Here is a 27,916-nt window from a genome sequence, read left to right as displayed (position 1 = left end):
CTTTTCTGAGGTGGTATCCAAATTTTCTCTACCTCCTACTATGTTCTTTCAAAGGATGCAACTTACTCATAGTGTGAAGGCATCTGTTGAGCTGGCATCATTGTCATCTCGGCTGCCTTCTTTATTTGCCAACGCCCAGACACTAGTATTAGCTGGGCACACAGCTTCATCTATTTATAAAATTTTTATTAACGCAACACACAACTTCAACACTGCCCTTCAACATAATTGGTAGCTTGATACAGAGTCTGTGGTAGATGAAAATATGTGGTTCTGTTTCTGGTCTAAAGTTATGAAACCTCTTTCCTCTGCAGCGGTCTATGTTTTTTTTATATCATAAAACCAATTGGACTCCTCGAAAACTTGCTACTGCTGGCCTGAACTCATCAGACAAATGTTGGCACTGTTCGCTGCAAGTGGGTACTTTCTCTCATATGTTATATGAGTGTCCTCCGATCTTTCAATTCTGGAAGGCTGTTTGGAATATTATACAAAAACTTTTGCCCATAACTGATGACCTGAATTATTAAATTGTAATTTTTAAGTCCGTTCATGCAACTTTTGATTTGACCTCCCCGCAATCAAAACTATTGGACATTCTCCTCACTATTGCTCAACGGCATATTTTGCAAAACTGGAAAAATGCACAGTTGCTGAATATTCATTTCTAGTGGAATACAGTCCTGCAGCATCAGAAGTTTGAGCTCGCCATGGCTGCAAAAAGTCGGATGATAGTATCTAAGGGAAAAAAATTTGGTCTATTTTGGACAACTACCTCCAAACTATTCAGGCCACACCTTAAACCAGTACAAAGGACTTATTTGTTAAACACCTGGATGCTTTCCCCTCCTTTTTTCTCTTCTTTCCTTTCTCTTTTTTCTTTTCCCCCTGTTGTGTTTCTTGCTTCCTATGTTTTTCCATCATTGTTTTCCTGTTATTTGTATTCTTGGAAATTAATAAAATATTTGGAAAGAAACAAAACACTTATTTCAAGATAAACACATCTTGACTATAGTAACTATTTTTCCACCAACTTTGTCTTTTTTTAAATCTGTCTTTCCTGTATCTTTTATTCATGAAGATAGCAAATAACATATGCTTTGGTCCTTCATAGGTAACTTCTTTGTAGAGAATACTGCCAAATACTAATTCATCATGCTACTTTTGGCATTTATGTTCCTGTTGTGATAGAATGACATGAAGCAAGTTCTTAAAATTCAAAATTAGTGCTCATTCTCTTAGTCATCTCTTCTTGTTTCCCCAGCCTTCCCTGTCTGCATATTTTACAATATTTTAAATTAAATCATTAATCTGAAAAAAAAAAAAAAAAGAAACACCTACATATATATTGCATAAAAGTAAGTACTATATTTTATGAGCACCTGCCTTTGTATGCATATAACCTTGGATAATTTTATAACAGCTTACATGAGTTCACCAAACACAGTTCTTCATCTTGAAATTATGGCGTCACACAGCACTAAGGATCGCGATTGATGCATATGATGGACTCCATACACACTGGAAATGCTTTTCGTTACTTAAACCCTACATCTCAGGGGCCCTATTTTAGGTGTTTAAAAATGCCATATGCTGGATATATTAATCACTCAATGAAAAGTTAAGCTCTGGAACTCTTTCCGGAGAATGTGGTAGCAGCGGTTAGTGTATCTGGGTTTATAAAAGGTTAGGACAAATTCCTGGAGGAAAAGACCATAGTCTGCTATTGAGACGGACATGGGAAGCATGGAATGTTGCCACGATTTGGGTTTCTGCCAGGTACTTGTGACCTGGCTTGGCCACTGTTTGGAAAACAGGATACTAGACTGGATGGACCGTTGGTCTGAGTTCCAGATCTGAACTATTTGTTGAGTGAAAAAAATATTTCCTCCTATTTCTTTTAAAAGTATTTCTGTGTAACTTCATTGAGTGTCCCCTAGTCTTTGCACTTTTTGAAAGAGTAAAAAATCAACTTCACTTTTACTTGTCCTCTACAATATTCTAAAACGTTTTGACTAGATGAATAAATATGAATACAATCTTTTCTTTAACTAATGTTTACTTCCCATTTTAGTTCCAGAGGAGCAGTTGACTGAGTTTGTTGACACCAAAGATCATATGATCGTATTAAATGCGTTGAAAATATTTGAAGAAAAAGAAGATGTGATCGTTCCAGCACTTTGTGCTCTTCTTCCATTAGCTGGTTCATGTAAGTGTTGTAAGTGTGCAGTTATTGCAGTGGGATGTCTGTTTGAGAAAGAATAGAGATTTAGTTTATTTTTCCAGCTATGGGTACAGTATGTCCAAGTGAAAAACTAAAGCTATTTTACATGTCTGGGGAAGTAAAGAAAGTGATATGTGAGTAAAGTCCACAGAAAAAAAATGACGTTTTAATGAATTCTGTTAGAGCAAACTATTTGTAATACCATAGTTCAAACCTTATATTTTTATTAGAAAAAAATATAAAAGTTGCAGAATTCAAACATGTAACTTTTACAGACTGCTTATGGACCCATGATTTGAAAAATCAGCCATTCTCAACATTTTGGATTTGCTACTTTAGTCATCTTTTCCCAGAGAAGGTCACATATGGTTTAATGCTTAGAAGGACTTATTTACTAAGCTACGTTTGCTGTTAATACAGCAGTTAGAATGTTCTAGAAAGTCTATGGAGGCCAATGTGATAAGCAGGGGAATAACTTCACAAATGCAATACTGTACATAAAAACAGCAAATAATATGCTTAATTGTGAAACGCCGAGAGGGCAGACGCCTTCGGACCCTTCACCTCACAGTTGGCGCTCGGTGTCTCCACCTGAGAAAAAGAATTGGCTATTGGGTATGGAGACACTCTTCTCATCCCAGGAATTCAGTCTTTGGTTCAAATCCTCTGTGGGATGCAAACTGGCAGAGTGTACCCGGAGAGCCATTGTCTTCCGAGGCGCTTTCCAAAATTAAATGACTCCACAGTCCCGTAGTTTATAATAAAAATAAATGGAACTTTTATTTAATTCAACCACTGGCAACTCAGTCTGTTCAAAAATAGATAATAGTTCAATACAGTCAAGTGAAATCAGCTTGTCCTTGGTGAAAATATTTACAGGGATGCCAAATCAACTATTTACAATTTGTACAGTTAATCCCCTTGCCCCCGTCCCTTTTGGTGGAACAAATCCCAAACAGCTACTTTCCTTCCTTGCTCAGGTCCAGATCCCGTTATCCGATCTTCTCCATAAGATGAAGCTCTCCTTAGCTCTCATCTCTTGCTCCTGGATTTGGTCCATTTGACTCCGACCCAGAGCTCAACCTTCAATCTCTGTTTCTGCCAACAGGGACTCTCCTTCTCTTCTAGTCAGTGTTTCATAGATCTTCACCAGGGACTCCCCTTCTCCTTTTCTCTGATGTAATGGCAGGGGAATGTTAGGGCAACCAAAAGACCATGTGCATGGACATGATAACACTTTTACCCCTCCTAACTCCTCCCAACATGTTACTCATCTCTTCTACTGCACCATCTTGCTGCATTTTATTTCCTAACCCGTCCCCTAGGGCTGGGCGTAATTCCTTACTCAGGGTGCTCGGTTATTGCCCCCCGTGACCTTCTACCAGAGCTTTATCCTCTCAGTAACCTCATAACAGGGAGGTTACAATTGCATTTTCAAATTTGTAATGCACATGTTCATGGTTTTGCCTATGTAATTCAGCATTTATAAAGACATTTGCAAAAATTATGCAGAATCATGAGTGAATTGAATTATACAAATAAGATTTACACATAATAAAATTACACATGTAAAATTGTTCCAATGAAGTTTGTGATTTTTCATGAGTTTACATCATGAAATGCCTCAAATCTCATTTGAACAATGTTTAAATGAGCCAGTGTTGTTAGAATTCTCATGGCCATGGCTCATTTCTTCATTGTATTAAATTTACCTCTGTATAAGAAATCCTATAGTGTAGAAACATTCCTTCTTTTCTTATCTCCCCTTTATGGAAATAATATAACTTCCCTAGAAGATGGCCATTGTGGCTAGAGATGACCTAATAGATCTTATTTGATATGGATTCTCAAATCTTTCATGGTCTTTTCTTTCTCTCATGATCATCAGAATTCCTGACAGGAATATTCTCTGACAAAGTAAAAATATTAGGAAGGGGTGAGAAAAGAGCATGGAGGGATATAGTCCCCTTGACAAAAATATGGTTGTCTTAAATTAGGGTCAGTTTGCATTGCACTGTTATAATTGATGACTGTTTTTCATGGCTGTTTGAAGTTGCAGTGTTGACATTCTTATAAGGCAAGTCTGGAGGCTGAGAAAATAACAGTAACTAGTAGGTATTTATTTGCTGAAGAATTAAATCCTGACAGAAATATTGAGCTGCTTTAAAGCTTATACCTGCCTGAGGCAGCCAGCACGAGTAACCTCCTTTTTCTACAATGACTCCTGAGAATTTAAGAGCCTTTTTTTTTTGTTTCCTCCTAAAGATTGCAACAATAATAGTATACACTTTTGATCTGTTTCAGCCAGCAATGCTGAAGTACTTATGTCTGGGAATGTTCGATGCTACAATGTTATAATTAACTTAATGATGTCCTTTCCGAGCAATGAAAAGATTCAGGAAGTGAGTTGCTGTTTGTTCCAGAAGCTGACATTAGGTGAGGTTTTTTTTTACTTGGTATTTGAAATGAGATAACTAAAATTGTACTTTTTGCTATGTCTGTGTGTGTTGTAGGATGCGCTGTGTGGAGGATGAATAGCAAAATTTTGTTATTGTGAGCCTCAGTCAGTATTTTTTCTATATTGAAGGGGGGGGGGAGGGGAGAGAAGGAAACTAAATTCAGCTTTAATTTTTATCTTTGTGGTTTGGTTAGCAGTTTTTACTACTGAATTTGTTTTCAGTTAGCTGGATTCATTCTGCTGCCCTTTTATAAAGCTGCGGTAGAGTTACTGTACAGTGGTGCATGGCAAATTGGCAACTGCCACAGGAGCCCAGCGGTAGTTCTGGTGTGTTCTGCGCGCCATTTCCAGCGCTTGAAAAAACCCAATTTTTAGTGCCGGGAGCTTACCTGGCGGCTACTGGGCAGCCAAGAAAAGAACACAGCGAAGGTGACAAGATGGATGACACCAAACAGACTTCTACTGGACTCAGAAAAAAGTTCACAGCAAGAGTTTATTCTTAAAAAACTGGACTCCACACGAGTCGTGTTTCGGCCGTTCAGGCCTGCCTCAGGAGTCCCTGTATGGCAAAGTGCTATTGGTTCTCATAAGGAGAGTCTTGTGCAAACACTGGATTTCTTTAACAATACCTTAGGAAAATTGAGAAAAACTTCTGAGCTTCTTGATGAGAGTGTGAGCGTCACTGTTCTCGTGTCGAGTCCAGTTTTTTAAGAATAAACTCTTGCTGTGAACTTTTTTCTGAGTCCAGTAGAAGTTTGTTTGGCGTCATCCATCTTGTCACCTTCGCTGTGTTCTTTTCTTGGTTTTTCCATTGCGGAGGTCCGCTTTCTTCTGTGTTTGCCGGGCTACTGGGCAGCGCCATGCACTAAGTGGTTACCACCAGGTTAGCACGGGAGCCCTTACTGCCTCCTAAATAGGAGGCAGTAAGGGCTCTCCCAGGAAATGGCTTAAGTTACTGCATGTCCATTTCCTTTTTTTCTTCTTTTTATGCTTAAGATTTTTTCACATATAGTTTCCTTCCCCAGCATTTTCTGTGTCTACATACATTTCAGGTTTGTGTACGTTATAAAACTATTAACATTTTTATTGTTTTACAGAAAATTTTTTCAATATTCTAGTACTGAATTACGTCCATGAAGTTATCATGGCAGCTGTTGGTCAGTACCCTTTAAATGCCAAGCTTCAGGCAGCAGGCCTTAGCTGCTTAGCTCTTCTCAGTAAGTACTACTGATATACAACAAGCATTTTGAAAATTAATCTTTGAACAAATATAGGTTGCTGGTGTATAGACTAAAGTAGTAAAGGTAGGGGTTGGTGCAAATGAAGTGCTGGAAACAACCCACCTGCTTCTGCTTGGAATATATTGGGTGGTGGCCTCAGAATCTAAGCTTTCAGGTTTATTTTTAAAAGTCATCAAGTGGTATGAATACCTGCATGGACAGCCAAATTACAAAGGGAGTGAACTAATAGAATATGTATCATTGTGAGGTGCAGATTTAGCCAGTCTGAAAAGTGATGTACCTGTCATGGCTCAGGATGAGCCCTTAGCCCACAGCCAAGTTGATGCTACCTAGCCAACCTGAGGGCTAGCTAGGCCTCGACTGGTGGTGGATGAGAAACCCAGACAAGGTTGGCGCTGGAAGACTTGGCTGGAGCAAGGCTGGAACATGGAGCAGGTCTAGAACAAGACACGGGCAGGAACAGGAGACAAACTGGAACAAGGTAGCAACACATACTAGACATCTTTAGGAGACCTGCTGCAAAGGTGCTGGCTGGGAGTCAGGAAATTACTTATATTTTCAGACAGGAAGTGATGACATCAGCCAGCGCCCTCTTGCAGGGCTATAAAGGAAGTGCTGGGCTTCCAGGAGGTAAACATCTTTCTTGGCACGGAATGCTGCTGGAGACTACAGAGAACAGGTGAGGGGCATGACAGTACCCACTTTTTATGCTCCTACCTAGGTTCCTGACCATGGATCAGTAGGGTGCACTGGGTCATTGACATATCCTCCCAGGCACTCTTTCAGCTAAACTACACTTGAAACAAACTTACTCCGTGTTTTACCTGAAATCCAATGTATCCAAATTTGTAAGAAGAATGCAATTGGCGATTTTATGTTTAACCATGTGCATCCTTGTACTGACAAGAGGAAGAGGAGGGCTGGGAATACCCCTTATCTGCACTGACTCTCTTCCACCTCATTAAAATGTCTCACCGATGCTGCGGCATTCCCTTAGAGATCCTATGTACTTCTCCCAAGCTCTCTTGAATTCAGATACTATTTTCATCTCCACAACTTCCACCGAGAGGCTCTTCCACGAATTCACCACCCTTTCCCTGATGCAGTATTTCCTCAGGTTACTTCTGAGTCTTTCCCCTTTCACCTTCATCCTATGCTCCCTCGTTCCAGAGCTTCCTTTGCACTGATGATTTTTGTAGCCACCTTCTGGACTGACTCCATAATGTTTATATCTTTTTGAAGGTGCGGTCTCCAGAATTGTATACTATATTCTAAATGTGGTCTCAGCAGAGTCTTATACATGGGCATCATCACCTCCTTTTTTCTACTGGCCATTCCTCTCCCTATGTACCCAAATGTCCTTCTAGCTTTCGCCATTGCCTTTTCTATCTGTTTGGCCACCTTAAGATCATCACATACAGTAACACCCAAGTCCCACTTCTCTTTCTTACACAATAGTTCTTCACCCCCTAAATGGTGCTGTTCCCTCGGGTATTTGCAGTCCAAATGCATGACCATGCATTTTTTAGCATTAAATCTTAACTGCCAAATTCCAGGCCATTCCTCTAGCTTTGCTAAATCCTTCCTCATGTTTTCCACACAATTAGGGGTGTCTACCTTGTTGAAGATTTTAGTATCATCCGCAAAGAGGACAATATTACCAGGCAGCACTTCAGCAATATCGCTTACAAAAATGTTTAAAAGAACTGACCTTGGGTGGGAAGGAGTTGGGGAAAATGACAAAATTTATAAAGACTGAAGTTCTGAGCTGGAGAACCTGACTCGTTTAACCAGTGCTCTAGCGCAATAAGCTATGTTCACTATATTTGTTTTGGCACCATCATTTAGCTTTGTATTAGTAGGCCGCTACATCACTAAAGAATTGTATTATGTTCAATTGGCTTGCAATGCGATGTGGAAGATGTGTTCTGTATCAGGTTTTGTGTATTATTTTTCAATAAAGACTTCATAAAAATTAAAAAAAAAAAAAAAAGAACTGGCCTTGTGGTACACTACTGGTGACAGCCTTTTCCTCAAAATGAGATCCATTTATCACTACCCTCTGTTGTCTTCCACTCAACCCAGTCAGTCACTTTAGGGCCAATACTAAGGACACTCAGTTTATTTATTAGTTCTCTATGTGGAATTGTGTTAAAGGCTTTGCTAAAATCTAAATACACCACATCTCCCTTGATCCAACTCTCTAGTTGCCCAGTCAAATAAATTAATTAGATTTGTCTGATGAGTCCTGCCTCTAGTGAAACCATGTTGCCTTGGGTCCTGTAATCCACTGGATTCCAAAAACTTAGCATTTCCATGAATTTACTTACCATAGAAGTCAGATTTACCGGCTTGTAGTTCCCAACCTTTTTCCTTACTTCTGCTTTTGTGGAGAGGGACCAGTCCTTACTCTAGAGAAGCATTGAAAAGGTCAGTGTAACTGCCAGAACTTCCCTCAGTTCCTTCAGTATCCTCAAATGTATGCCATCTGGGCCCGTCACTTTGTCCACCTTTAATTTAGCCATCTCCTCGTGAATACAATTGTCTGTCTTCTTGCTCATTTTCCATTGGTTACAGTCTGCTACATAATTTGTGTTTTATTCAGTATTTTCCATCAGTTTAACCATAAATCCTGAAACTGTAGCCGTCTATAACAGATTAACTTTAGAGCCAGACTTTTTTGTCTGGTGATGCATAATGGATCAATAGCTGTCAGTGACCAAAGGTGTTATCTAGATCTGTAAGGTCAGCTCTGTGTGTTTTTTCAGCAGGAATCAATGGACGATAATAGCTCTTGGATAAGATTAGGTTATGGATGGGTGAATCTGTTCTGTTATTTACAGTTGTATTGCAGCTATAGCACTAGAAACAGAGAAACATAGATGATGACAGATAAAGATAACGTGGCTTATCCAGCCTGCCTATCCACACCAACTACTACGCTCTGCAATCCTTTCCTTTCCCTGAGAGATCCTCTGTTCCTATCCTGTATTTTTCTGAATTTAGATACAGTCCTCTTCTCTACCACCTTGGCTGAGGCCATTGCACCACCCTTTCTATTACGAAATGTTTCCTTAGATTATTCCTTAGGCCCAAATGCACAAAGCTTACTGTACTATTAAAGTTTGCTTAAGACTGGTTCTAGCCAGTCTAAAGCAAACGTTTATGTAGGGTTTTCCGTGGCTCTAACGTGTGCCATTAGCAGCCACCGAGACCCCCATGCAAATGTATTACAATGAGTCATTAGTATTCTAATGAGCTCATTCTTAGTCTAATGTGTATTCCAGGGGATGCATAGCTCCAGAGCAGCCCTAATTTAATGAGCAAATTTTACTTTCTTTGGAGCTGTCGGAGAGGAGAGAAGCACAAGTAGGTAGCTGCAAAGGCTCTCGCCTCCTGGCCCCCCCTCCTGCAAATTGTTTTCTTTATTTCCCTGGTTGTCCAGAAGACCCTGACACACCCCCATCTTTTTTTTTTTTTAACTTTCCCTGGTGGTCCAGTGGACTGCGATTTCCCCCTCCCCCCACCATCGCGACCACCATACAAGCTATTCTACAAGCTAATACTGCTTTATTTGCAACAAAAAAAGTGTAGAAAAAGACCAATAGTACCCAACTTTTCAAAAACAGGCATCGAAATCCCAATCGTTGGCGAAAACACTTTCTGTATAAATGCAAAACAAAAACGTTGCTTGTGTGAATAAACCATTTGGAGTCCAATGTGAGATTCCCATACAAAATCACATAAATTACAAAAATACACTTATGTGACAAGAGCCTTGTCTTTTCATGCTGGCATCCTTCAGTTCGAAGCTGTAGATTTCATGTCCCAGATCTCATAGCATTCCAACAGGGGCTACTGTTTAGCTTTAAGTAACTGTTTCAGGGAACAACTCTGCCAAGTCCAGTGGGACGGGCCAGAAGGTGGGGGGGGGGGGGGGGAAGAGGAAAAAGACATTTGTGTAATTTTTATTGGAATCTCATGGTTCTGTAACCAGTATAGCTGAGTTCTAATTGAGGTAGAAGTCTAATGGAACAGGAGGAAATTATCAAGCTTAAAAAATAAAAATAAGTTTGAGGAGCTGGCCAAGATGGCAGCCAGACACCGAACAACAGCATTCCACGATCTCTGTTGGAAAGTTTTCTCACTTCCTTGTTGCCTGTTACACTATGCCCCATATAAAACGTAATGGGATAGTGAAAGTGTTATCCCCTCCAGCCGGATCTTCTTCCCCGGTCAAGCAGATTTTGGAGCGTTACATGGCCAGATCTCAGCTGGTGAACCGGAACAGGAGCCCACCAGTGCGGCCCGGCGAAGGAGCGTCATCCCCGCTGGATGCTAATGTTCCACTTTGTCCAGCTGCTCTGCGTGAGGAGACTGCAGTTCCCCAGCTGGTGGGACTCCCGGATGCTTAGGACATGTGGCAGCGGGAGCTCTTCCTCAGTGAGTACAGCTGAGGGTAGACTCTTTGGAAAAGTCAAGGTATTGACTACTCCCATGGCGATTACGCTGGGAACGCTCTGGACAGTAATTAAACAGATGGATGAAGCTATCAAAAAATTGGTGGCAGAAACTTTGAATTTAGTAAGTAAAGTTGAATTACTCCCTCAGAACTTGGATATGGTCAGTTGGGAAGGATTGGACGCACACAAGGGGACATAAAAAAAATCTTAGAGACGGTCTCATCTATAGTAAGAGATCAGAAGCTTATGCTTAGAAAATTTGAGCAACTAGAAAATTATAATAAGAGCTGCTATAAAGTCACAGGCACAAGTTAGCACCCTACCACTGTTATCAAAGTTTAGTTAGGAGAGCAACTCAGAAAGGATGGGGCTAGAAGAGAAGAGATATTGGTTTGAGGGAGAAGGTGGAAAACATAGGAGAAGAGAGAAAAATAGAAGGAAGCGTAGGCAAGAAGAATATCAAGGCTGTGTGAAGGAGTAAAGGGAACTGGAAGGAAAAGGACTAGTGAGAGGAGGGACAGGAGAAGGAAATAAAGGAAAGGAGTCAGAGGCGAGAATAGATGGAGAGAAATTTAAAAAATGATAAAAATGAAGGTGAAAGAAGGGGAAGCGAATTATGATGATTGAGACGACAAAAGAGTGATAAAGGCATACAGCTATAATACTGTAAGAAAATTTGAATTATTTCATGGGGCACTTTTCAGCATTTAATACTCATTTCATACTTACTTCTTTTCAAGCTGAATCAATATACTTAAACAAAGACTTGGAGGAAATGGAGGAAGAGGAGGGTGCTAATAAACAAAAGTTGTGGTTGGGGGCTTGTTATGAAGCACTAAAACAGCATAGAAAAAACATTGATGTGCAGGTAAGTAAGAATTTATCAGTAAGTTGGGTGAAATACCAGATTATAGATATTACTAGGAAAAAAGGCCTGTTTCTGAAACCAATGAAACGGGCGCTAGCAAGGGTTTCCTCAGAGTGTGTATGTTTGAGAGAGTATGTGTGAGTGACTGTGAGAGAGAGAGAGAGAGAGAGAGAGAGAGTGAATGTACGAGTGTGTCTGTGTGACAGAGAGAGAGAGTGAGACTGGGTGCGAGTGTGTGTGTGAGAATGAGAGTGTGTGCCATGGGCCTCCCTCCGAGTTCCAGGGTCGTCCCCTCCCTCCGAGTTCCAGGGTCGTCCTCCCCCTCCCTCCAAGCTCCAGGGTCGTCGTCCCCCCTCTCCGAGTTCCAGGGTCATCCCCCCCCTCTCTTCGAGTTCCAGGGTCGTCGTCCCTCCGAGTTCCAGAGTCGCCCCCCCTTCCCTCCCTTCCTCTGAGTTCCAGGGTCGTCCCTTCCCTCCCTCCCTTCGAGTTCCAGGGTCGTCCCCTCCTTCCCTCCCTCCGAGTTCCAGGGTCGTCCCCTTCCTCCCTCCAAGTTCCAGGGGACCGAGTTTCAGGTTCCCCCCTCCCTCTCTCCCTCCCTCCGAGTTTCAGGTTCCCCCCTTTCTCCCTCCCTCCGAGTTTCAGGTTCCCCCCTCTCTCCCTCCTTCCCTCCCAGTTCCAGGTTCCCCCCCCCTCGGAACGCAATGTTACATTAATGAGGGTGTTGTCGTCCCTCCCTCCCTCCCTCCCTTCCAGTTCCTAGCCCCTTACCTCCAAATTTTAAAAGTCATCTTCACTTACGAAGTCGGGATTACGGTGGCCAGTAGCAGTGGTAAAATGCGTGCAGGCTCGGCCCTTCTCTTAGCTCATTTCCTGTTTCTGCAAGGGCGGGATCACAGCTGAGAGAGAGAGAAGGGTTGAGCCTGCACGCCTGTTACCACCGCTGCTGCTGTCAGCGGCTTAAACCCGACTTCGTAAGTGAAGTTGACTTCTAAAATTTGGAGGTAGGGGGCCTGGAAGTGGGAGGAAGGGAGGGACAATGACACCCTCATGCGTGTGACGTCGCATTCCGTTGCCTGGCAACTCTGCAGTGTTCCCTTCCAGTGATTAGTCTTTACGAACACGGAAGTACGTGACGTCATTTCAGGAGATGGATGATACAGCAGGAGCACGAATGCTTCAAGGCTTCACTTTCTCAGCTTCAGAGCAGAGGTGCTTTTTATTATATAGGATGTTGGTGCCAAATAAAAATCATTGTACTACCACATGGAATAGATGTAAATATATAATGTTATGCAGCTGTGACAAATTTGTACCCCTCCCCCCACTACCCTGAGATATATGGACATCTGGCTACCCCTTCCTCCATCCCTCCCTCTCCAGAAATAGTGCAGTGCTACAGCTGATGTAAATCTGTATTTAAATCTGTCCCTGTCTGGAGCATACTAATGGCAAATCTTGTGTCCTTGGTGTTTGCGTTATGAGATTCTGAGTTTTCATTCACGTTGTTTCAACTCTGCTTCTGACACACTGCTTCCTGCTGGCTACTTCTTGTCCTACTGCCCTTCCATTTCCCCAGCTGGAAACAGTGGCCATCTCCCTGAAGATCTGTAGGAGGGCAGTCTCAGCCATCCTTATCCTGTGATGTGAACTCAAAAACAGTGTCTGAACTTGTTGTCATGCTTAAATAGGTTTAATGATAACCAGAAGTAAAATTTACAGATGAAGTTATAATAGTAGTCGTCTTAAGACTTATTCAGCTTATATGTATTGTCTGTAATTTTTTGCCAGTTGAATTTAAGACATCAGTAAAACTGCATATTAGCAATGTTTGATACAATTATTTAATTTAAAGCAACATGTCTCCTAAGATTTGCGTAAGGCTACTTCAGTCCTTTTCACTTTGTGATCTAATTGATTTTTTTTCTCAGAATTAGTAGAAATATATATTTTTATAGATATGGTGCTAGTATGTGTGTGGTATTTTTTTTGTTCATAATTACCTATTTTCATCTGTACTGTGAGGTTCAGTGGCTAAGCAGTAAGGATAAGATGAGAGGCTTAGCAGTGCTGCAGATACAGTGATGAACATATCAATCTCAGTAATGAAAAAAACATCTGAAAATCTTTTATTATACTTTGTGCCTAAGCAAACATAATTATAGATTTACAAAGTTCATTTTCCTTTGAAAAGTCGTCGTCTTCTTCTTCTTTTTTTTCTTTTATACATATCTAGGAGGCTGCATGTTGGGCTTTGAACAATTTGTTCATGTATCAGAGGGACCTTCATGCAATGGTTGGAGATGGTGACAAACAGTCAGTATTATTTAGATACTAGAACTTTCAATTTATTTGCTGTTTTTACAGAATTTACTGATGTTGACATGCCACAAGCTTTTTGTAGGGTGTTGCCTGTAAAGAGATATTTGAATCATGTTCTTTCAGAATGACTAGCTTCTGATTTTTTTTTTTGGCGGGGGGGGGGGCAGGGAGGCAGTAGATATCAAGCTACATTAGGGTACTAACCCATATTATTTGTCCCTTACTTCTTGCTAAGGGCACAAGGACTGGTTGTGGTGCCCTAACACAGTGATAATTAGGTCACCCCACGTTACATAGTAATGAGATACGAAACATGTAAGTGCATGTAAAGCAGCTTATTGCTATGTAAATATATACTTCGACCTGCGGTGTGTACTGGATGCATGTTGCAAGCCGCAAGATAACCATTAAAATAGCAGTGGACAGAGCAACACTCCTCCCCCCCCCCCCCTAGGCTGAAAGGCCCTTTTGGGCTCCCCCTAAGAAGGACCTGCACCTTTTGCCACCTCAGCCAGCTTTCCCGAACCCAAAGGGGCCCCCTTGTGGCGCCCCTCCTGAAACCACCAATTTTGCCCCCCCCCCCCACCTACCTGGGTCTACTGTACTCTAAATCCTTGGTGTCTAGTGTTTCTCCAAAATGGCGCTGCTGATCCCTATTGGTAGTCTCACAGTACAACAACTAGAAGGTATGTTTCTGAAGGGGGGGTCCTTGGGAGGCTGGGGGATGTACTGCCTGAAATGGGCTTCAGTTGGGGGAGGTGAAACTGGTAGGTGGGGGGGTCGGACATTATGGGGTCCTTTAGATTGGGGGGGTCTGGTTGGGATGACATGAGGGGGTCTTTGGGGGAAATCCAAAGAGGAGCTTTCAGCCTGGGGGGGGGGGGGGTGTTAGCTCCAGTCAGTGCTTTTGAGGACAGGTGCCAGCCTCTTTAACATGTGACCTGGGAGCATTGGGCCATAACTTTTCGGTGCTCCCATGCGATACAAAACACTACTTGCAAGTGGTTTGAAAGCAGCAGCATGTCTCTTTTTATTTATTTATTTATTTTTTTTAAACCATGGGAGTCGGCAACTTGTGATAGTGAGACACTGCAGACTGGTGACTCCTGTAGTAAATCAATGTGCTGTAAAAGCCCCCCTTTTACAACACCTTTAACGCCCCTCCTTCTGTCTTTCATGTTATAAGATGTGAGCCTATTGCCCAATATGGAAGTAAAACCAGGGTCTGTAATTTCCCCAACATGTTAGTATTTAATTATTTGACAGTTTGTATAATTGTACCAGTGGCATTCCTAACTTGGATTGCACCCGGGGCGAATCGCCGATGTGCCCCCCCCCCCGGGTGCAGCGCCCCACCCCCCTGCGAAATTACACCTCCCCCCCCCCGGCGAAATGACACCCTCCCAGGTGCACGCCGCTGGGGGGGGGGGGTGCTGCGGCGCGCGCTTGTGGGCTCCGCCTTCGCTAACTTCCCTCGTTCGCTGCAGCTCCCTCTGCCCTGGAACAGGAAGTAACCTGTTCTGGGGCAGAGGGAGCTGCAGTGAACGAGGGAAGTTAGCGAAGTTGGAGCCCACAGGCGCGAGCCGCGGCACCCCCCAGCGGTGTGCACCCGGGGCGGACCGCCCCCCCCTGGTACGCCACTGAATTGTACAAATAAGTGTACCAAATTGCATAGCTCTGCTAGGCACTAATACAGAGCTCACACTGTTGTTTTGGATGCTTTTTTGGTCACTTCCTGCTGCTCTATACATGGTTAAGGTACCTTTGAAAAGAGCAGAAGATGGAAGCTGTAGTTTATCTGAAAAACAGTGTCATAGCATAGAGGTAGCATTTGACACATTTAGGGCATTTTTTTTACAAAGCCACGCTAGTGATTCCTATGTGGTAAATGAGAGGAAGCCCATAGAAATTGGTAGATTTAAAACAATTAGGAGAAAGTTTTTCTTTACTCAGCATGTAGTTAGACTCTGGAACTCGTTGCCGGAGAATGTAGTGACAGCAGCTGGCCTTACGGAGTTTGAAGGGAGTTTGGACAGATTCCTGAGAGAAAAGTCCATTGAACATTATTAAATTTTTTTTTTTTTTTTTTTTTTGGGGGGGGGGGGGGGGGGGGGTTGCTGGGTTCTTGAAGCCTGGCTTGGCCGCTGTCGGAGATGGGATGCTGGGCTTGATGGACCCTTGGTCTTTTCCCAGTATGGCGGTACTTATGTACTGCACAGGAATTGCTAGCATGGCTTTGTAAAAGAAAGCCCTTAGTCTTCCCCCTATTTTCTCTACTTACTTTTCTTATGAACACATACCAACACTGTAGGTTATTCCACTGTGTGGCATCCTTTACGGCTTTCTAAAAGTTGTAGCCTGGGTGACTCATTTTATTTTCACTTTCTCTCCTTTCCTCATTCTTACCACTTCCACATTCTATTAATATCAAAAGACTTTGATTCATCCTTTTCCAAACGTTGTACTATGGGCCTGATTCATGGAAAAGGTTGATTTTGTAATAGGCCACTGCGGTGGTAGCAGAATGAGTATATGTGGTAAATATGTGTCCAGGGCAGGGGTTCTCAACCCAGTCCTTGGGGCACATCGAGCCAGTCGGGTTTTCAGGATACCCATAATAAATATGCATTAGATAAATTTGCATGAGTTTCTGGAAAAATGATGGTTTATTTATTATTTTATTTATTTATTGCATTTGTATCCCACATTAGCCCACCTATTTGCAGGCTCATGAATAATATAAAGCCTGAAGCAAATTCCTAGAAACAGTTCCATCCCAACAGTTATATCTTAGATAAAATCTATTACTTAATAACTTCATGATCTGTCTCCTAGTCTTTATACTTTCGGAAAGAGTAAAACAATCGATGTTCCGCTGATGATTGTACAGACCTCTGTTGTATATCCTGTCAGCCATCTGTTCTGTTATCCAATTTAAATACTACAGGCCTGATTTATAGCAGACACATTTTGTTAAGATACTGGTATTTGAAAATGAGACACTTTATGTATGTCTGTATAAGGTACCCAATACACAGAGAAGTGATGCTGGCTATATTGAATCATTTTGAGTCTAAAGAAGTGTTTCAGGCAGCTGCTAATACATTGGCCACGTTGTCAGAGCAAGATGGTAAGTCTTTATTTGATTGCATTTGGTGATACTGTGTTTTACCAAAGAAAACAATACATTTTGCAACTATTCTCATTTCTAGTTTTGCAGTTTTCTGGTCTCTTTCATATTTCCATTATGAGTAGTGATCAGTTTTAAAATTTGTAAAACCATATTGTTTGTTCTTTTACAATAGTGCTTCCCAAAGGTTTATCTAATATGACTCCATTTTAAAACTTACGTTTATGTTTATTAGATTCTTGATATACCACCTTTATGGGTAACAACCAAAGTGATTTACATCATATAAAATAATAGAGATCACAGGGACAAGAAAATGAAGCTCAGAGTAAAATACCAAATATAAAAAAAGAAACGTGAAACAAGGGGGGGGGGGGGGGGGAAGGAAGAAACACTTCCACTATTTTATCCAGGACCCCATTCTCATCACAGCTGCTCTTCAAAAGCCAATCTGAAAAGTAAGCTTTAAGGCCCTTTTGAAACTTTTTAAAATTAGATCTCAATCTTAAGTAGGAAGATAATTCCAGACAGCAGGGGCCAGGAGGTAAAAGGCATCCTGGGGTGTATCCCCTTAATAATTCACGTAACCCCAGATAATACATAAAAATATCAACCCCCCCCCACCCTTCTCCCTCTCATCTGTGTTCTCCTTTCCACACTTATCCAAAACATGAAGGCGGCAGCAGTGGTGGCAATAGCAGCAGCAGTCGGCACAGGACCCTGTGTGTGAGTCAGTGTGTGTTCACATGACTCCAGTACTCTGCATGGGTATCCTGTCTACAAGGAAGCCAATACAGGAGGGGGGCAGGGCATATGAATGTTCATTGACTCAGGGTCACAGAAGAGGTCCATAGGGAAGGGAAGCAGTCTTGTTTCTATGACCCCATTAGAGACATCAAGAGAAATGAAAATAGTAAGAGTAAGGGGAGAGGCATGTAGCTTTTTTTTGGTGTGTGTGTGGGGGGGGGGGGGGAAGATATAGGAACTACAATAATTGATGGTAAAGAAGGGGTAGTAGAAGGCTATAGATAAGGGTAGTTACAGTGGTAAACAGGCTCACATTGGGGGGGAGGGAGGGATTCCAAGTACAGTGGAATTAACAATTTGTAAAAAAAAAAAAAAAAAGCATCTTCAGAGAGAAAAGTTCTAAGGTCAGTTTTAAATAGTTTTAGTGAGGTTTGTGATCTGAGCTGGAGGAGTAAAGCATTCTATAGGGTAGGACCAACAACTGAAAAGATAGAATTGCAGGTTGTATCATGTGTCGAAAGGAGGGAATGGCTTGAATGTTTTGTTGAGATGAGCGAAGAGCCCGTAATGGAGAATATGGTGTAACAAAACGTGCCAATAAAGAGGGGGACATGGTTGTAACTGTTTGGAACACCAGAAGTAAAATCTTATAGGTTATTCTATGTGGAACTGGTAACCAGTGGGCAACGTTTAGTAGGGTTGTGACATGATCAAGTGTTTTTGTGACAGTGATCAGTTTAATGGAAGTGTTTTGGATCAGCTGAATATGATGTATGTCCTTCTGTTGTAAGCATTTGTATAGCGAGTTATAGTAATCTATTTGTAACAAGACAAGAGAATGTACTAGAATCTGAAGAGCAGTGGGATGTAGAAGTGCCTCAATCAGTCGGATCAGGTGCAACTTCTTTTAGAGGCCTACCCGAGGTTTCTGAGATGATAAGTCAATATGAAGTACTGGGGCAAATAATGACTGTCATCCTGCATTATGCTTCCTGCATATCTCTTCACTGCAAGTTGTCCAGAAATGAGAGAGGTCTACACATGTTTGCTCGTCTGGTTAGGTTAGCGAGTTGTTTAAGGTTGTTGCATTTCTGAGTTTCCTCTTACTGTTTGTCTTTGTAAATACTGAGGAGCTGGACTGGATGCCAAGAGAAATATGTCTCAGTTCAGTTTTCATTTCTCTCCACCTGCTAGTTGATGGACACAACTGTCCCACAGATTCTGGAATAATGGGAAGGACTAATGGAAAGAAAATTATCAGATTAAGACCTAATTTCTCTTTTCATTTTATAGTAAACATTAGGAGCATTTTATTGGCGAAGGGAATTCATATGAACGTACTTGACATAATGAAGAAGTATCCAAAGTCGCCAGAGGTTGCTGAAAGTACCTGCAAGATACTTAATCAGCTATTCAAGGGAAGGTAATGAGGCTAGCAGTACTACCAAAATATATTTGAGATTTTTATTTTTGAATCAAACTAAAATACAAATTGTTGATCTCTTCATTCAACATCCTTGCAGATAACTTCTGTTGTTATCATGTTGTGATAAAGCCACCTGGGTTTATTGGAACTGGAGATTTTACAGTTACATTTGGTTTAAGATAATACTGTCTGTTTTAGAAATCGAAAAGGCGGTACACTCACCAAAGTGAAAATAGAGGGGGTAATTCTATAAAGAAAGTACCAAGATTTAGGCACCAGGAACACGGATAAATGACCAGAATACTGTCATACATATGTATGTGTGCTTACATGCACATGAATGCCAATATTCTGGCTATATACTGTTCTATAAAATGGTGCCTAAATTTGATGGTGCATAGTTTGAGGCTGGGTGTTAACATTGTTGGTGCACAACTTTATGTGCTTAGAATATAGAATACTATAATGTATGGAAATTGTTTTGTGATTTCAGATGTACCCTCGAGTCAGATTTGATTCCTGGCTACCATACAGTGAGGGACCCTTCCCCCCTTGTGGTTTTCTTGCATGATATAGGAGTGGTTTGCCTTTGCCTTCTCCCGCGGCATAGAGGGTTAAGTGACTTGCCCAAGGCCATAAGTTGCTACCGTGGGATTAGAATTTAGGCCCTTCTGGTTTCCAGCCTGTTGCTCTGACCATTAGACTACTTCTGTACTCTGTAGTTGGTGTAAAAGATTGCACCTTAATTTTAGGTGTGTGTTTGACATGCTGATATTTTATAAAGAAAAGTAAATGCATCCTTTTGTTTATAGGGTAGGCTAGAAGTAGGCGTTATGTAGGTATCCCTTTATAGAATTGCCCTCAGGAGTGTCAGTATTTAATTTGTTTGGAGATTTGGTGGGGGAGAGGAACAGTTTTCATTTTTGCAGATCTGCCAGGGTAATTCCTTAGTTACCTGGCTAGACCATTGTCCTCTTAGACTTTGGGGCTCATTTTCAAAGCACTTAGTCATACAAAGTTCCATAGGTTACTATGAAACTTTGTAAGTCTAAGTGCTTTCAAAATATACCTCTTTGTATACAAGACATATTGTGAGGAAGAAGTCTGTGTACAAATTGTATCTATTAAATTCCAAATGGTTTGCACTAATAATGTATTAATAAATTGACAATTTTATCTTTTTAGTTTGCTTAACCTGGACGTATTGACGGTAACATTATCAGGAGTTATAAATTGTATGAAGCGATATGAAAATTTTCATTTTGTACAGCTGGAAGCATTGCGAGTCATGTTACATTTTGCAGTTACTGGTAAGTATTGTAATACAAAACATTAGGATATGTTTTCTAATTTCCCTCAATGTATAGTCTCAATAGTGTGATGATTTCAGCTTTGTAAGTCCAAATTATGCAAGAATATTAACAGACTAAAATTGTAGACATTACAGACTAAAATGTCAAGGAACACTGATTTCCAGATAAGTCCTGTTTATATATAGTTCTTTGAAAAGATTTTTTACAAAGTAATGTTGTTGGATAAATTATTTATTATTGTTATTTATTGCATTTGTATCCCACATTATCCCACCTATTTGCAGGCTCAATGTGGCTTACATAGTTTTGTAAGCATTGTCATTGCCGGGTGACAGTTATATTTAATACTAGTAAAAAAGGCCCGTTTCTGACACAAATGAAACGGGCGCTAGCAAGGTTTTCCTCGGAGTGTGTATGTTTGGGAGAGTGTATGTGAGAGTGACTGTTTGAGAGTCTGAGTGAAAGTGTGATTGTGTGAGAGAGAGCGTGAGTCTGGGTGTGAGTGTGTTTGTGAGAGAGTGTGTGTGTGAGAATGAGAGTGTGTGCAAGTGTGTATGTGAGACACAGTGTGAGTGAGAGTGTGTGTGTGTGGGCGAGAGAGAGAGTGTGTGTGAGACACAGATTCTGTTTGAGTGAGTGTATGAGACCAAGCGAGTGTGTGAGTGACTGTGTGGCACATAGAGAGTGAATGTGATACAGTGTGAGACAGAGTGTGTGAGAGTGAGAAAGACATTGTATATGAGAGAGAGAGTGTGAGCCGTGCCCTTCCAATCCATGGCCATCTGTCCCCTGCCCCCTCCATTCATCCTTTTCCAGCAATTCCCCTCTGTCCCTGAGCCCTGCCCTCCCAATCCATGGCCATCCATGTTTGTCTGTCACCTGCCCCTCCATTCATCCCTATCCAGCATTTCCCCTCTCTGCTTGAGGCCTGCCCTGCAATCCATATCCATCCGTGCCCATCTGTCCCCTCCATTAATCCCTATGCAGCAATTCCCCTCTCCCTGAGTCCTGCCCTTCCAATCCATGCCCATCCATGCTCCTCTGTCACCTGGCCCCTCCATTTTTCCCTATCCAGCATTTCCACTCTCTGCCTGAGGCCTGCCCTGCAATCCATATCCATCCATGCCCATCTGTCCCCTCCATTCATCCCTATGCAGCAATTCCCCTCTCCCTGAGTCCTGCCCTTCCAATCCATGCCCATCCATGCTCCTCTGTCAACTGGCCCCTCCATTTTTCTCTATCCAGCATTTCCCCTCTCTGCCTGAGGCCTGCTCTGCAATCCATATCCATCCATGCCCATCTGTCCCCTCCATTCATCCCTACCCAGCAATTCCCCTCTCCCTGAGTCCTGCCCTTCCAATCCATGCCCATCCATGCTCCTCTGTCACCTGGCCCCTCCATTTTTCCCTATCCAGCATTTCCCCTCTCTGCCTGAGGCCTGCTCTGTAATCCATATCCATCCATGCCCATCTGTCCCCTCCATTCATCCCTATCCAGCAATTCCCCTCTCCCTGAGTCCTGCCCTTCCAATCCATGCCCATCCATGCTCATCTGTCACCTGGCCCCTCCATTTTTCCCTATCCAGCATTTCCCCTCTCTGCCTGAGGCCTGCTCTGTAATCCATGCTCCTCTGTCCCCTGCCGCCTCCATTCATCCTTTTCCAGCAAGTCCCCTCTCGCCCTTCCATGACCCCCCCCCCCCTCGCATCCATGCTACGCTCTCTCCCATGTCCCAGCCTGGCCCGCCCTCTTCTCCCCCCCCCCCCCCCCTTCGCATCCATGCCTCGCATCCATGCATCCCTTTTTTTTTTTTTTAATTCTTTTTAACTTTACCTCCGTGGCGGTTCGTGCAGCGAAGCGTCAGGGAAGGAGGCGGCGCTCCCGACGTCTAGCTTTCCCTTCGCTGTGTTCCGCCTTGTTTTGAAGGCGGAACACAGCGAAGGGAAGGCTAGACGTCGGGAGCGCCGCCTCCTTCCCTGACGTTTCGCTTCCGGATTTGTTTGTTTTGTCGCGAGGGCGGGGCAGAGACGGCTGGCTGGCTTGAAGGCTTCACACCACGAATCCCCGAACCCTTCAGCCTCAGCCTGGGAGTGACGTCAGATGGCTTCACGGCTTCAAGGCTTCAAGGCTTCAGGCTTCAGGCTTCAGACTTCCGGCTTCAAGCTTCCGGCTTCACAGAACGTGGCTTCAGAACGTTGAGGGTGCGTTTTATTATATTAGATTACACCTGATATGGGAAAATCCTTCAAATTTGACAACTTTTCTATTGTTTTAAAATGGTTTCTTTTTATATATGTTTATTTTTCCTGTGTTTTTAGATGCGTATATACAGCAAAAAACTGGTTCACTGAAATCTCCAGAAGAAGCTTGTTTACATGTCACTTTGAAAGTTATCAAGAACCAATGTTTATTAGAAGGGGCTCATATTTTAGTTTTAAACACACTGAACAAGGTAAGTGGAAAAATAATCTTTTTGACCATATATCTTGTTTCTTTGTGGAAGAATTTCAGACATACAAATTTATTTGCTAACAAACTTCAGAGTAACACTCATTGAGCTATATGGATTAGGTTTACATATGTTATGAAGGGAACTTAGCAGGTAAAACTATCTATAGAAATCGTACCTTCCCCTAGGAAAAGGCAGAATGTGAAAGGCATAAAAGTAAATCAGAATTGAATGAGTCTATCTGTTAGAATAAATAAAAATAAATAAGATCTGTTTATATACCATATGTATTTATTTATTTATTGCATTTGTATTCCACATTTTCCCACCTATTTGCAGGCTCAATGTGGCTTACATAGTTTTATTAACATTCTCATTTAGGGTATCAGATACAGTTAGTATTGTGCCAAAATTAAGTAGGGAAGAGAGAAGAGGAAGGGAGTGATTAGGGTAGTTATAGAAGGTGGGTTTTCATTTCTGAGTAGTTTGGTGAGGTGGATTAGTGAGGTTATCGGTTCTCGTTGTAGGCTTTGTTGAAGAGGTATGTCTTCAGGGCTTTGTGAAAGATGGTTATTTCGTTGATTGTTTTCAGGTCTGTAGGTAGTGCATTCTATAACTGCGTGCTCATGTAAGAGAAGGTAGTGGCATGCATCTGCTTGTATTTTAGTCCTTTACAGCTGGGGAAGTGTAGGTTGAGAAATTTGTGGGATGATCTTGTGGCGTTTCTGGGAGGTAGGTCCACAAGGTTTAGCATGTATATTGGGGTGTCTGCGTAAATGATTTTGTGTACAATCATGCAGATCTTGAATGCAATTCGTTCCTTAAGTGGGAGCCAGTGAAGTTTCTCTCTTAAGGGTTTTGCACTTTCATATTTGGTTTTTCCAAATATGAGTCTGGCGGCAGTATTCTGGGCAGGTTGGAGTTTTTTGATAGTCTGTTCTTTACAGCCAGCGTACAGTGCGTTGCAGTAGTCCAGATGACTTATTACCATTGACTGTACCAGGGTACGGAAGATGTGTCTCGGGAAGGACGGTTTTACTCTTTTGAGTTTCCATATGGAGTAGAACATCTTTTTTGTCGTGTTTTTCACGTGGGCATCAAGAGAGGTTTCGATCAATGATGACTCCAAGAATTTTCAAGTTTTGTGAGACAGGAAGAGAACAGTATGGTGTGATTATGGTGGAGAAATTTTTTGTGTTATATTGTGAGGTGAGCACAAGACATTGTGTTTTTTCTGCGTTAACATAAAATATGATCAAATACGTAACAACAAAACAAGCAATAATGACCAAACACAAAAAAAGAGAAAGACAGTTATAAAACCAAAAAAGCAAGACTAATAGCTCACTGTCCTATAACACTAAAATGTTGGTACCACTATGCCATCATTATGTAGAGCAAAATAACAAAAACTGCATGGGTCATGCGTTAAGACCAAAAGCCTGGGTAAACAGAAGAGCCTTCAACTGTTTTGTAACATTTGCTATACCTAACTATTGTTTATGTATGTCATAATCTGAATGTTATATGAGTGATATATTTATTATTCATTATCATTTATGTATTTTTTGAAGCATGCATTTGTACATTTCTCCAGATTGTTTCCATACACTATGTATGTGTTACTGTTATTCAGTTGAGTATTCTTTTCTGCTTAATTTGTCGTGAAGTTGGTGTATTGATATTTTTATATGCTATATTTTAGTCTTACCTCTGATGCATTGTTGACAAAACACACCCAGACCATGCCCCCTTGCCATAAGGGTGTTCTGCAATTTTAAATATCTATATCCTGGCTTTATAAAATTGGGCTTGGACATACATGGAAATTCATGGAATATGGATTAAACTCAAAGAAGCGAAGCGAGAAATACGGCTAGCAAAAGTGCAAGCGGAAGAAAAAATGGCTAAAGATGTAAAGAGAGATAAGACCTTTTTCAGATATAGTGGAGAAAGGAGAAAAGATAGGAATGGAATTGCGAGACTGAAAGATAATGAGAGTGGTTATGTGGAAAGTGAGGAAGATAAAGCGAATGTGCTAAACAATTACTTTCTCTTCGGTGTTCACAGAGGAAAATCCTGGTGAAGGACCGCGGTTGGCTGCTGAAGGAATATGTGGGAATGGAGTGGGTACTGTGCCGTTTATGGAAGAAAGAATTTATAAACCGCTGGAGAATCTGAAGGTGGACAAAGCTATGGGGCCGGATGGGATACATCCCGGGATACTGAGGGAGCTCAGGGAGGTCCTGGTGGGACCTCTTAAAGATTTATTTAATAGATCTTTAGAGATGGGAGAGGTCCCTCTTCACAAAAGTGGAGACAGGGAAGAAGTGGGAAACTACAGACCGGTAAGTCTCACGTCAGTGGTAGGAAAAGTAATGGAGTTGCTGCTGAAAGAAAGGATAGTTAACTTTCTAGAAGACAACAGGTTACAGGACCTGAGGCAACATGGCTTTAGCAAAGGAAAATCCTGCCAAACAAATCTTATTGACTTCTTTGACTGGGTGACTAAAGAAATGGTTGAAGGCCATGCGCTAGATGTAATCTACTTGGATTTCAGCAAAGCCTTTGATACGGTCTCCCACAGAAGACTCGTAAATAAGCTGAAAGGGCTGAACTTAGGACCGAAAGTGGTGACCTGGATAGAAAACTGGTTGACCGACAGGTGACAGAGGGTGGTGGTAAATGGAATCCGCTTGGAGGAAAGGATGATGAGAAGTGGAGTTCCTCAGGGGTCGGTGGTAGGGCCCATTTTGTTTAATATATTTGTGAGAGATATTGCTGAAGGGTTGGAAGGAAAGGTGTGCCTTTTTGTGGATGACACGAAGATAGCCAATAGAGTGGATACCCTGGAGGGAGTAGAAACGATGAGAAGGGATCTCCGAAAGTTAGAAGAATGGTCGAGGGTCTGGCAGTTAAAATTTAATATATCGCAAATGTACTCCAATTTCAAACAATATTTTAATTGTTGGTAATACATGTACATCTACTATCACCACACACACACAATCCTGTTACAGAGTACAAATAATTACTTGGCTTTGATATATAATAGTATCACTCTGCATATATTGTTCACAAAGTCCAAAGTGAAAGCCACACCTCAGGATATTAAAGCCTGCAACAGGGACTGGAAGATTTAATGTTATGCCGGTGAGCTGATTCTTGGGTTTCTCCGGAAGTCTTCCCCAGGCCATGCAGGGCCGCCACGTAAGCCAACAAGCTTGACACAGCGGAGGTCAGGCTTTCTATATGAACACTCAGCACTAATTAAGACTCTTCATTGCTGGACGTTTGGAGTCTTTCTGATCTTTGAAACAGCCTGTTGCAGGCTTTAATATCCTGAGGTGTGGCTTTCACTTTGGACTTTGTGAACAATGTACGCAGAGTGATACTATTGTATATACTTATCAAAGCCAAGTAATTATTTGTACTCTGTAACAGGATTGTTACATTTTGCTGCTCAGTGCTGGTTTCTGTGAGTGGTGATATTTGCTTGGAGTGAATGCAGACGTGTCAGTGTGCTTGACCTAGGGAATGAGAGATCCGTAGAAGCTGCGTGTGTGTGGTGATAGTAGATGTACACGTATTACCAACAATTAAAATATTGTTTATTTGCTATTGGAGTATATTTGTGATATGTTATATGTAAAGGTTGTACTCTGATAGTAAGATATATTCCCCTTGTCTTAAACAATAGTTAAAATTTAATGCCAAGAAGTGCAGAATGATGCATTTGGGGTGTAGAAACCCAAAAGAGAGATACCGAATAGGAGGGGAGAGATTAGCAAGCTCCACTCAGGGGAGAGTCCTTGGGGTGTTGATGTCGGAGGATATGAAGGTGAAGAAACAATTTGACAAGGCAACGGCCCTGGCTAGAAGGATGCTAGGCTGCATAGAGAGAGGTATAACCAGCAGAAGAAAGGAGTTGTTGATGCCCCTCTGCAAGTCGTTGATGAGGCCCCACTTGGAGTATTGTGTTCAGTTTTGGAGGCCGTATCTTGCTAAAGATGTAAAAAGACTGGAAGCGGTGCAAAGAAAAGCTACGAAAATGGTATGGGATTTGCGTTGCAAACCGTACGAGGAGAGACTTGCTGACCTGAACATGTATACCGTGGAGGAAAGGAGAAACAGGGATGACATGATACAGATGTTCAAATATTTGAAAGGTATTAATCCGCATACGAACCTTTTACGGAGACGGGAAGGCGGTAGAACTAGAGGACATGAATTGAGGTTGCAGGGGGGCAGACTCAGGAGTAATGTCAGGAAGGGTGGTGGATACGTGGAATGCCCTCCTGCGGGAGGTGTTGGAGATGAAAACGGTAATGGAATTCAAACATGCGTGGGATAAACACAAAGGAATCCTGTTTTAGAAGGAGTGGATCTATGGAATCTTAACGGACATTTGGTGGCGACGCCGGTATTTGGAGAATAAAACCAGTGCAGGGCGGACTTCTACGGTCTGTGCCTTGAGAAAGGCAGGGACAAATCAAACTCAAATATACATATAAAGTATTACATACCATGTAAAATGAGTTTATCTTGTTGGGCAGACTGGATGGACCGTTCAGGTCTTTATCTGCCGTCATTTACTATGTAAATGCTGATTTTCAGATTTTCAGAACACAAACAGACCTCCTAAAATAAGGGCCTAGTTCTTTTCCTTTGCCTGTCTTCTTATTGTTGTGTTGTCTTTGCTAGTCTCTCATATTAATGGAGTTCTTTCCTACCTGCTGGCTATTTGGCTTTGAAGGGTGGTTAATTAAAACCAAACAAACCGTAAACCATATTTGGAACCTGGGTTTAGTCCTGAGGGCTCCATTCTCCCTTCATCCCAAGCCCTGCAGGGTACCATCTCTTAGGACAGGGTAGAGATTGGTCTCCATGGGTAATTTAAAGGAAAGCATAACTCTGTGCCCAACATTCTCTCCCCCTTTTGAGAGTGGTGTTTTGTTCTGGCAGAATCAGGTTTTCTGTCTTCCGATGATAAGTCAGTTGTCAGTCACTTTTGAGATATTTTAAAGTGCGGGATCCTTTTAAATTTTGAAATAGGTCTCTTTTGCTATTGATGTTTCCTAATAAGGTGCAGTAGTCTTTATGCCAGGAGGAGTCAAGGAGATGATCACCTTGGACTACACCAACAAGAGCTGATAAGTCCTAGAGAGCTAGCTAGCCTACTTGATCAGAGCACAAGAGGCTTAGTAGGTAGATTGAATTCCAGAGGATACTTGTAGGACAGTGCCGTTGCCTCCTTTGCTCCCCTCTTTTGGAAGTGC

The 27,916-nt window shown here is 42.0% G+C and overlaps 1 protein-coding gene across 1 annotated transcript in view; it reads left to right on the top strand.

The window, feature by feature from the left end:
* The window catches only part of LRRK2 (leucine rich repeat kinase 2), a 255,631-nt gene that overhangs the window by 54,674 nt on the left and 173,041 nt on the right, over positions 1-27,916 (top strand). The window contains exons 6-14 of the mRNA XM_030216665.1: positions 2,075-2,209; positions 4,529-4,660; positions 5,780-5,899; positions 11,127-11,254; positions 13,488-13,567; positions 16,597-16,703; positions 18,744-18,873; positions 20,062-20,186; positions 22,507-22,640. Coding sequence (XP_030072525.1) covers positions 2,075-2,209; positions 4,529-4,660; positions 5,780-5,899; positions 11,127-11,254; positions 13,488-13,567; positions 16,597-16,703; positions 18,744-18,873; positions 20,062-20,186; positions 22,507-22,640 — 1,091 coding nt within the window. The remainder of the gene's footprint in view (positions 1-2,074; positions 2,210-4,528; positions 4,661-5,779; positions 5,900-11,126; positions 11,255-13,487; positions 13,568-16,596; positions 16,704-18,743; positions 18,874-20,061; positions 20,187-22,506; positions 22,641-27,916) is intronic.

This window comes from Microcaecilia unicolor, chromosome 10 (genome assembly GCF_901765095.1).
Source record: "Microcaecilia unicolor chromosome 10, aMicUni1.1, whole genome shotgun sequence".
Classification (NCBI taxonomy): Eukaryota; Metazoa; Chordata; class Amphibia; order Gymnophiona; family Siphonopidae; genus Microcaecilia; species Microcaecilia unicolor.
The sequence above is the reverse complement of the archived record's forward strand: the minus strand, read 5'-3'. Positions and strand labels throughout refer to the sequence as shown.